The sequence below is a fragment of the Vicia villosa genome, linkage group LG3 (genome assembly GCF_029867415.1).
Source record: "Vicia villosa cultivar HV-30 ecotype Madison, WI linkage group LG3, Vvil1.0, whole genome shotgun sequence".
Classification (NCBI taxonomy): Eukaryota; Viridiplantae; Streptophyta; class Magnoliopsida; order Fabales; family Fabaceae; genus Vicia; species Vicia villosa.
The window spans coordinates 60,340,510-60,352,420 of NC_081182.1; the positions used below are offsets into that span (position 1 = coordinate 60,340,510).

The window sequence follows — 11,911 nt, forward strand, 5'->3', positions numbered from 1 at the left end:
GAGACTCACCCTTACTGTTGATATTTTCAGATTGAGGATAGCTGCTTTCGACTTGGTGAGGATTAGCTCATAAGTCGGTTTAGTTGTTGTGTCGGTGTCATGCTCTGATAGATGTAACACTGGGAACGCGATGTTTTGAGTTTCGATTATAACTCTATTGTTTATTTTATTTGAAGTCTGATACATTAACGATGTAATGTCGACTTGATGATTTGATTCCGCTGTGTAAACATGATTTTTATCTAATGAGTTATAATTCAGATGTTTCAGTGATTGCATGACATATGCCAAACATGTGTTTTTCTTTTATTTTTGAATTGTGACACCCTTTGCATGTTTACTCTGATTTAATTTTGTTAATTACCGCGGGGTATTAGAGGGGTGTTATAATGTGTATAAGGGTAGTTCGAAGGTATAACTACAATCAAATAATCAAAATTACAAAATTACACACAAATTAAGAATGACAAAAAATCAAATTTAACATAACATCAAAATAAAAGATGATACCAATTGCAAATTCATATACAACCTGATAAGACCGAACCATTTGAAGTCCCAATCTAGAGTTATGTCCATTCAAAGAGTAGCAAACAAGTGGACTCACTAGTGGGCCACGCACCTAAGTCAGACACCATATGCATCTTAGTTGTTAGAGTCTATGTAACAGTCTCATGCATTCCACGTTGCACTCACCGAAGATGGTTTTAACCTTCATCCATATTTAAGTGTAACTTGGCGTCATACAAAGACACAATTTATTCCATTCTTGCAAGTTAAACTTCTCCGACTACACTAAGTTAAATGTTGGAATTCTAACATTACATATACATGTACTTCATCTCCATCTACCGGTGACTCTCATAATCATAAGTATTGTAAATATCAGAGAGATACTACGAGAAACTTTTTAACACATAATTTTATATTGGAGTTACATATCAACAACTATAAATCTTTGAGAGTTTGAAACTCAAATTTTAATTTTTACTACTAATTCAAAACACAAATATAAATCTTCTTATTTTAAAAACTAGTCGAATCTTATACTAGGGGTTGATTGTCGTATTCCAGTTATTTTGCTTTAATTAGACCTCAAACAACTACAATACAAGCGATAATTTAGGAATATATGCAATATAAATAGTCACTGGCATTGATAATTAAAAAAATATTTTACTTTATGTATTATTGTGTCTAAGAACTATATAAGAACTTATTATTGTTATTATTATTTAAGTTATTATTATTATTATTTATTTAATGATAAGCTATATATATATATATATATATATATATATATATATATATATAATTAAATTACAAATTAGCAAAATATAAGTTTTTTCAATGAAAACTAGTAGGAGACCCGTGTGTTCGCACGGGTAAGTTATTTCTTAATATGTAGATTATATTATAAGTGCAATGTATACATACGTAAGTTGTACAAATGAAATCATAAATTGGGACATATCAAGTTAGTGGAAACCATAAAATATAAAATGTAGATTTCACCGACAAAATACTTCGTTCAAAAGTTATAATCATGCAAGTTTACAGACAATTTTCAGATGAAACGGAAAACAAAGTCTTAATATTATTGTTTGGCCAATTTTAGAATAGAAAATGCAACATTGATTGTAATCCTTAAAATTGTTTTGTTAATGTCAAGTAGAATGTTGTTCAACATCAAAGACCTAAAACAAAGAAAAAGATCATTAAGAGTATGAAGAATATATAAGTTCCTAATTGAAGATGATTAATTATCTCTTAATGGACCACATATGAAGAATAAAATTATTTGACGAACATGAGATATTATAATAATCTAGAAATTAAAAAGGCTTTAATAGTAATGAGTTAAATTACCTATACAACATTGTGAAAAACTTCTTTGAAAACCACATTAGTTGTTTGGTTTAATTGGAATTTGTCTTTGTCATGAATGAGGATTTTCAAACCTGCTTTGCTTTTCACTCTAAACATTGCAACATATAGTTGTCCATGGCTGAAGACATCTTTAGGCAAATATAAACCAACATGATCCAATGATTGTCCTTGAGATTTATTTATTGTCATTGCAAATGATACAATTATGGGAAATTGTCTTCTAATAAGTTTGAATGACCAAGGTGATTGAGAAGGAGATAAAGACATCCTAGGTATGTAAATAGTGTTTCCAATATTAGTACCTGATATAATCTTAGCCTCGATGACATGATTTGCTAACCTTGTTACGGTCAACCTTGTACCACTGCAAAGTCCTTCAGATTGATCCAAATTCCTAATCAACATAATGGTAGTGCCAATCTTTAATTTCATGGAATGATTAGGTAGACCGGAAGTTTTCAAACAACTTAAGAATTCAGGAGTCAGATGCTCGAATGCCTCGTTGTCATTTGCCTCTGATCTATCAATTGAATCACTGCTCAAAAATTCTTTTTCATCACCTGAATAAACAAAAAGTGTTTAGAATAACATACAAAAAATAAGCATAAAACTAAATAGAGACCATGATAAATTAAAGAGCACTTGGAAGAAGATTAGTAATGTAATCATTGATTTCGTCCACAATTTCAATAGTTGAAGCTAAAATAGCTCTACTTTGAAGGAAATCAGAATTTGTGTAATTTTCTAGGAGGTTAGGATATGTACTTGTAACAATGGTTTCAATTGGGTCCACAAAATTTGTTAAAAGAAACTCAGGAGTGTCGCACGCTCGCGAAAAAATGAACAGAGTCGCCACCAATATATTTATCCCATAAGGGAAAGGAATATCAGAAAACCTAACAAAGGAAGGAACAGGGTCTTGCGACCAGAGAATCAAGGTACGGGAGTCGGTTACGCAAGGGGAAGGTATTAGCACCCCTCACGCCCATCGTACTCGATGGTATCCACCTATGTTTGTTTCTATCTAAAGGGTGTATAACTATGTTTATGTCTAAATGCGAATGAATGCAAAATGTAGGGAAAAGAAGAATTGTACTCGCACGGGCCCTACCCCGCTGCCTACGTATCCTTTTCAGGAATCAGAGTTACCGTAGCTCGGCTCACGATTTTCTGTTTGTTTTTGTGTTTTTTAGTTGGGCGGCGTTAACGCTCACGCTCTTGCACAAGGGGACAGCCTAGGATGCAATGGAGCGGAGATAACTTGCCCTTAGAAAGGAGAAAAAGAGATTGGTTTGTATCTTTTAAGGGTAAGTTATCTCCGCTCCATTGCATCCTAGGCTGTCCCCTTGTGCAAGAGCGTGAGCGTTAACGCCGCCCAACTAAAAAACACAAAAACAAACAGAAAATCGTGAGCCGAGCTACGGTAACTCTGATTCCTGAAAAGGATACGTAGGCAGCGGGGTAGGGCCCGTGCGAGTACAATTCTTCTTTTCCCTACATTTTGCATTCATTCGCATTTAGACATAAACATAGTTATACACCCTTTAGATAGAAACAAACATAGGTGGATACCATCGAGTACGATGGGCGTGAGGGGTGCTAATACCTTCCCCTTGCGTAACCGACTCCCGTACCTTGATTCTCTGGTCGCAAGACCCTGTTCCTTCCTTTGTTAGGTTTTCTGATATTCCTTTCCCTTATGGGATAAATATATTGGTGGCGACTCTGTTCATTTTTTCGCGAGCGTGCGACAGCTGGCGACTCTGCTGGGGATGTTGCTAGACCTGTTGCTGGTCCATCCATAGCGAGTCGATCCTAGCCTGCGTTTGTTTGTTTATTTACTGGGTGTTTATTTGTTTTTATGTCTATACCTTGTATATATGTTTGCATGTTTATTTTTCTGCTTGCATATCATGTTTATTTCTGTTTGCACATCATGCATATGGATTATATTCTGTGTTCCTTGGGGTCTTCTGTTCTGTTTTGCAGGTTGGGTGGGATGTTCTATGAGGTAAAAGGCCCAATACACAGGCTATGAGTGCACTTTAGGTACCCTAGGATAGAGTGGGAGCATGGTTTGTCTCGAGGTGTACGTCTCGGGATGGATCATGTGACTACGAGCAGAGTAGTGGTTTCAAACGGAGGTATTATCGTCACCCGCATCCGCGCTGTGATGATGCTTACCTTCGGGCGGACCGTATACTGCGTTTCATGACCTTACCCTGACCTAGATTCACCTGTGAGTGGGGAGGGATATACATGACAGGTACTGTTGGTGACTATTGGTCTTCCTGGTATTCAAAAAGGTGTCGGACCTTTGATTCTGTGATATTTGACCTGTATCAGTTATTCAGAAGTTTGTACAGTGGTTACTAAGATTATATGGACCGAGGATCCCATGCTTTTGCATTGCATAACATCATTGCTTTGTCCACTCCATTTATGAAAGATCCTAAAGTCTATTTCCAAAAAAAAAGGAGAAAAGAAAAGAAAAGAAAAGATATGTAAAAGAAAAGGAAATAGAAAAGCAAAAAGGAAAGAAAAGATATTCTATACCAAAAAAGAATGAAAGTGCGTGAAAAGACTTTAGGATCTCTCATAAATGAAACATGCATTCATACTATCATGCATTTCATGGTTCTTTCAAAGACTTATGGGACCATTTCTATCCAGATTTCAAGATCAACAACAGATTTGACTTCTCACTGCCACAACTCCAAGATCAACTATGGAACAACTCCGTGAGGAAATGGATGAGATGAGGGAACAAATGGGTCATCTTATGTTGGAAATGCAAGAATTGGTCCATAATCAGGGTGCACTAAAAGAGGAAAACAGTCAGTTGAAGACTCAAGTGAGTTTGGTCATGGAAGTTCTGAAAAAGGTACTAAGAAAGGAAGGGGATGTTGTTCCTACTGCTGCAACAGAAGTTGTTGATCCCTTCTCTTCAGTAGGATCCTTTCCCACTCATGGAATACCTCAGGAAGTTCCTCCTCAACTCCATGTGCCATTACCTCCATGCCAATCTGTTCTTCAAGGAGGCCAAATGTGTGGGAAAAAGCCTAAGATACCTCGGAGAATTCTCAATCCTATCCCGATGCCTTACGCTCAGTTACTTCCCCGTTTGCTGGAGCTTCAGTTGATTGAGCTACGAGAATTGGCTACGCCTGAAAAGCTTCCCCCCACCTTTGATGCCAATGCTCGATGCGAGTTCCATTCTGGGGCACCTGGTCATGACATTGAGAATTGTAGGGCGCTGAAGCAGCAAATTCAAGATCTCATTGATTCAAAAATGATTTTGTTCACCCCCGAGGGTATGTTTGTTCGAGGAAATGGGGTTCCAACTGCGGTGGAAGAAAAGGTTGATTCATACTTCTATGTCAGATCTACTTCAAACCAGAAGCATAATGCACCATCTTGGGTTCCAGGTTTCCCACCCCATCAGTCCCCATTTGTTTCACGGCCAAATCAAAAGAGGAAGACACCTGAACAGAATGGGTACTGGAGTCATTGCCATCAGCAGGGTCCACAAATGCCAAGGAGACCACCAAGAAGGATTGACCCAATTCCTATGACCTATAGTCAGCTGCTTTCTCATTTGCTCAAGGATTCTTTGGTCCAACTAAGGGAGTTTAAGCCCCCTCCAATACCAATTCCTCAAGGATATGACTTAAATGCAAGGTGTGAGTACCATTCTGGGACATCTGGACATTCAACTGAGGATTGTAATATTTTGAAACATCAAGTCCAAGATCTCATTGACTCCAAAGTAATGTCATTCACTCCGAATGGCCTGCGCATAAAACGAAGAGTTCATGCATAAGTGAATGCCCGTATTCCAGAAAGTATCAAAAAAAAGAAGAATAAGCCCAAATGGAGTCAAGGCTCCTCAACATTGGCAATCATCATTTCATTTCCGTATTCTCACTTCAATATTCCCTGTTTTGTTGAAGACTACTTCCTTGTCTGAGTTGGTTGGTATGATAATAATAAAAGCACCACAAATTCTCGAGCAACTTCTTCATAATCTTTTCCAAAAAAAAAGAAATCAAGAATGTTTTGTAGAAGCATCTCTCATTCTCAAGGTTCTTATGCTCAGTTGTATCCGTGGAGGTTGGTGTTTCAGTTGGTGTTTGAGTTCTCTTTGCAACAAATAGCTTCTCTAAGTTTGGTGACTACGCAAGGTCCCTCCACGTTTAATGGCAAATACTTCTTCAATGAATATGCTTGGGGCTCCCGCACGAGGGATAAGCAAGACGCACTCTTATCTTGAGCATTGCATCACTCGCATTGCTCGAATCCCTAAAAGCATTACAAATTCTTGGGTGATTTCGTCAGAATCTTCTTCCGTGTGATAATCAAGAGTGTTCTTCACAATGCTTCTCATTCTCAAGGTTCTACTTCATATATCAGTTGTCTTTCCTCAGGATCTCCTTCTCAGTGGCCTTGCTAGTCAACAGAGACAAGAAGAATATGAGAAACAAATTGATGTGATTCTACTGCCTTGTGCCCATTCGTTTCCTTGTTTGTTGGAATTTCAATTAGTAGCTCTCTTGAGTTTAATGATCATGCAAGATTCTTCCCATTTATGATGGCGATTACTTCTTCAACATCTATGCTTGGGGCTCCCGCACGAGGGATAAGCAAGACGTACTCTTATCTTGAGCATTGCATCATTCGCATTGCTCGAATCCCTAAAGCAAGGCAAAAGTTTACAACTCTTGGGTGACTTTGTCGGAGTTCTCTTTTGAAGTAATCTGAAGTGTTTGGAAGGAACTGCAGAAAGTATTCAAGCTCAACAAGTCCAGACGGAGTCAAGTCTCCTCAACAACGACACCCATTTAGTTTCTTACTGCATTCTCATTGTAATTTTTCATTTGTGTGTTTAAGCATCAATAGCATGTAAAAACTTGTTAATTTCTGAATGAAAATCATAATACATTGTTTATGTTTGTCTTGAAGTAATCCATTCGTTATCACTCATAAAATGTTTTTGGCATTACGATACCAACTTTGCTAATCACTTGCTTAGGCAAAAAGCGGAGGGAGAATGATGAAAAATAAAAATGCAAAAATCTCCAATTGTGTGTTTTCGAATAAAAACCCTACTGAGGATGTACAGGCATTGTTTCAAATCCCCAAACACCGGAGATATAAGGGAGATAGACCCTCGTTAACCCCTTTGAGCCTTGGAGAAGGAGTTTCTTTTCTAATCATAAAAAACCCTTATTTTAACCTTGGGGCAGGGTAGTGTTCATTTAACTTGATCGAGTGTTCAAAACTCACCAAAAGGTGCACGTAAGGATACAACAATGGTTATCCTTCAAAAGGTTGAGGAATTTCAAAACCGCAATGATTATCCTTATTCCATCAAGAGGTCAAAAGAGGACGATGCCACAATGGTTATCCCTCATCAATCAGAGAATGAGGCAGTCACAATATTTCAAACAAATCGAGAGCAACGCAACATCGCACGACTTGTTCAAAAAAGAAGAATTAAAAAAAAAAAAGAGCCCGCTAAGTCAAAAACTTGAAATAAGTGACTTAGGCAAAAGTTAGGGCATCCCGCTGGACTCCAAAATAAAATTCAAGAGAATTTGTCCAGGCAAAAGTTAGGGAAAGCAGAAGCGAAAAACAAGGATTACAAAATAAAGATCCTCATCAAAAGAACAAAGTCGTGTGATCAGGCACCAAAAATGAAAGGTGAGTGACTGCCACGTCCAAAGAACCTCATTGATTCTTCAACCATCTCAAAATTCCTTGTGAGGGATGAACACTCGTGTCGAGCTAAATGAACATAGGAACGGAGAACATCACGAAGGGGGTGGGTACAAATAATTCTGAGCCTAAAAATCCTTTGTTTTCTAAAAACCGCGAACTCGGCCAAGTTACAACCCTTAAAAGTCCTAATTGAAGTAGGGTTTATCTTGAAAGCGCACCCCGAAGAGATAGCTTTTAACTGACTCCCAATGAAGCGAGACTCATATCCATGTTGGTATCGTATGCTTGCTTTATCTTCCGTATGCAAAAAATCGAGGTTGTGTCAACTAGTGATTCGGTCACAAGAGGTTGCAACCTCATTTCATAAAAAGTTTTAAAACTTCAAGGCTAACATAGGCTTTGCATTAGAATTATCATTCTTAGAATTAACATTCTTTTGCATGCAAAATATGTGCTTAACATCAAGGAAATTTTCAAGGATGAGAATCAGTGAGCAACTTGATCATGTCAAAATACAAGAGACTTGAGAACTCCGAGGAGTAAAAGCCAATCTTTTCAAGTGTTGACCATCAAGGGGCAAGTTACCCAAAGAACTTCGTTGGGCATGAACAGTTGATGTGTTCTTTGATTACTCTGAGGGGAAGAGTTTGAAGACTCCGTTGAGCGTGGTAAAGTTGTTTCCACGTTTGTTTGACTTCAAAACAAAGAAAGCCTGAGGATTCTAGCAAGACGTACCTAATCAGGGGCAATTAAGTCGAGGTTTGACCTCTCAAATTCAGCATATCTGGGGCAATCATGTCGATAAATCTCTTCAAGCTTTGATCAATCTGGGGCAATCATGTCAAGAAATCTCTCTCAAGTTCAACCAATCTGGGGCAGTTACGTCGAGATTCGACAAATCTCTCCAAGGATCCTTTGGGGCAAATTCCTCCATAAGTCACGAAGCTTGGGGGCACAATTCTGAGTTTTTTGTCGCTCCATGACCATAGGATTTTATTTCTCCTAGAATCTTGGTCTCCCCCCAAGCATGGAGTTTATTTCTCCCGAGAGTTTGTTCCATTCCTCAAGCATAGGAGTTTATTTCTCCTAGGAGTTGTCCTACTTCCCTAATCAAGGCTCGTTACCTGGATTTCTCATCCCCAACATGGTGAATTGAGGGAATCTCCTCAAGCTAAAAATCCTCCAAGCAGTGGCACATGGTGAGAAGTCAGAAGTTATCCCACACTCTACAAGCCAACAACCAGAAGGGGCATCTTGCAAATCAAAGTCCAATATTTATTGGCACCTCCGCATGGTCCTTGACACTAAGGGGATTCTCCCTGGTGCTTACTTCAATAATGCCTTTATTTGGCATCCTGCATATAGTGTTCACTGCATATAACATCGCATCCTCAAAAGCGTAGCATATCCGTCAAAGCGGATCATTACACCATAGAAAAATTCAAACATGCATAACAAAGCATAAGCCAGATAATACAAATCCGCACCCAGTCAAGACAATAATACATCCCCACACAAAAAGTTGTCCTTACAAATTCTGATTGATATCTGCTACTACATTTCAGATCTCTTCCAACCACGGTGCCGAGGCGAGGTATCTTCAATCTCTGATGAGCGTCTGACACAATGTCTTCTTTTGTCTCCTGGTGTCGAGTCGATGTTGAGTCATAGATCGTAAGAGATCTTATTCTTTCGGTCCTGAAGATCATGCTTAGGTCTTCTCCTGATGTTGAGTCGATGTTGAGTCATAGATCGTAAAAGATCTTATTCTTTCAGTCCTGAAGATCGTGCTTGGGTCTTCTCCTGATGTCGAGTCGATGTTGAGTCATAGATCGTAAGAGATCTTATTCTTTCAGTCCTAAAGATCGTACGAGATCCTCTCCTGATGTTGAGTCGATGTTGAGTCATAGATCGTAAGAGATCTTATTCTTTCAGTCCTAAAGATCGTACGAGATCCTCTCCTGATGTTGAGTCGATGTTGAGTCATAGATCGTAAGAGATCTTATTCTTTCAGTCCTGAAGATCATGCTTAGGTCTTCTCCTGATGTCGAGTCGATGTTGAGTCATAGATCGCAAGAGATCTTATTCTTTCAGTCCTGAAGATCATGCTTAGGTCTTCCCCTGATGTTGAGTCGATGTTGAGTCATAGATCGTAATAGATCTTATTCTTTCAGTCCTGAAGATCATGCTTAGGTCTTCTCCTGGTGTCGAGTCGATGTTGAGTCATAGATCGTAAGAGATCTTATTCTTTCGGTCCTGAAGATCGTGCTTAGGCCTTCTCCTGATGTTGAGTCGATGTTGAGTCATAAATCGCACGAGGTCTTTTTCTTTCGATCATTGTTTCATGCAACCATTCTCTTTGAGAACCCCGTGTCGGCACCGCTACCACGTTATAAGCTATCTCCATTCAAACCCATCACCCACTGTAAATATTTCCACCAGAAAAACAAAAAAATCTCTTTCCCCAGCAGATATCAAAACAAAAAGAAAAATAAGGATAACACTTACACCATCTTCTCTTCAGGACAAATTTTTGGTACTTTGATATTTAATCGTCTCCTACCTTCAATGTTCGAAGGGCTAGCGCCATTCTCACCTTCAGGTTTAAGACGATTAAATAGGGGCAGCTGTCATACCCCAAATTTGTCCTACCCTTATTTATCTGGCTTACAACTCATACATACATCATTTAGGTCATAATCCAACTCATGCATTCATTAATCAATAAACTGGCAAGGGATCAAGGGTCATGAAGTAAGTTGGAGTTTCACGTAGGTCTTGGCAAAAGGTTATTTATTTCCTCACAAAAAGGGATGTTTGGCGCTTAATCAAGAATGTGATTGATATAGGTCATATGGAAAACATCTAATCACATTACTTATTACTTGATCTAAGGTTTATTTCCTAAGTCACTTGAATCAAGATTTCCTGATTAGGGTTATGGCCTCATATATACTTCATTGTGTGGGCAACCATTGTTCGAGTTTGTTTCTTCTATCACAAGATATTGCGTCAACAGTCAATTTGAAGATTAAAGTGCAATTCTTTTTAGCGCTCGCACATTGAGAGAAGTAAATGACACCAAAAAGAAAAGGAACATTACATGGTACAAGCTGAAGTCTCACTACATGTTTCAAATATGATATATTCTCAAGGCCAAATTACATTCTCCACATTCATCCAAAGTTCAAATACATTCAACCGCCCCCATATTCAAAGTTCCATTACAATTGCCTTCATCATTGAAACTTCGTTCATTACAAATGGAGAGAAAAGTCAAACATCCAAGAAATATGCAAATTTCATTTCAAACATTACATCCACATTACCATGTCCACAAGAATCCATTACAAAATAAAGTCAAGAAAATATTACAAGGGAAAAATACATTTTTTGCGCGGTCGACTAAGGACCCCGACTATGGATCTAACTTCGGTTGATTCTCCCAAGATATACCTCCTCCTTCATCTCCATTACATTGCATCTTCAACAGCGTTAAATGTCCTTCACGATCGAGCAACATGGTTGGTCATCTTCTCTCTATTTTACTTCAATGGTGCACCAATCTATATGATCAAGAATGTTCAGCCACGTCATTATCTAGCAAGCATAAAAGAGGGTTTATATGAATCTCACAAACTACTGTCAACATTCAGTTCAATTTAAACCAATGTACATGTTTCCATTCACCCCTATAACTAACCTGCCACCAACACAAACCAGAATTTCAGCATAACGACCATGCATCACTAAAGAAAACCATTCAGTCAGCCCCACACGGTTAAAACTCATGCCCTGCACATATAAAACCACATCAATACCCACGCCAATTCAAAACAAAATGAGGGAGTTAGCAAATAAAATTACATCTGCCAATTCACATCTCTTTCAAAAGTCAAGATCTTGGGACTTTATGGAAGCTTAAGGGAATTCAGCCAATCCTCCAAAACCATTCAACATTGCACCTGCATAATTCAGTCAGCAACATCAGTCAGTGCACACATTCAGGTTCAAATATTATCCCTAAATACAATTTCAGTTCAGCCCCATACTTCCTAACAGTTTCCAAGCCATAACAGATTCAATAGACATTTCCTAACCGCATATTACTAACATTAACAGAAATACCAAATAGAAAAACCTCATAACTAACTTTCTCCCAACTTAACTAACTTCCAACTTCCAAATAACTAACAACCTTAACCATCCTTCTAACTAACCTAGCCACTCTCTAACTGTCAATAACAGAACTCAAACCTCCAACTAACTTTCCTAACTACCTCATAACAAACCTAACAGA

General features: G+C 38.3%; 1 protein-coding gene across 1 annotated transcript; it reads right to left on the bottom strand.

The window, feature by feature from the left end:
* Window positions 1-1,869: 1,869 nt before the first annotated feature.
* On the bottom strand, window positions 1,870-11,134 carry LOC131658168 (uncharacterized). Its single transcript, XM_058927497.1, has 2 exons — window positions 11,068-11,134; window positions 1,870-2,450 (listed from the first exon to the last, which is right to left on the bottom strand). The coding sequence occupies exons 1-2, from the start codon at window positions 11,132-11,134 to the stop codon at window positions 1,870-1,872; spliced, it is 648 nt and encodes a 215-aa protein (XP_058783480.1).
* Between the last annotated feature and the right edge of the window lie 777 nt (window positions 11,135-11,911).

Coding starts and splice junctions, on each gene's coding strand:
- LOC131658168 (XM_058927497.1), bottom strand. CDS start 11,134: ATGTTGCTCGATCGTGAAGGACATTTAACGCTGTTGAAGATGCAATGT. Junction 2,451..11,067: donor TAATGGAGATGAAGGAGGAG/GTATATCTTGGG, acceptor TTGTTTATTCAG/GTGATGAAAAAGAATTTTTG.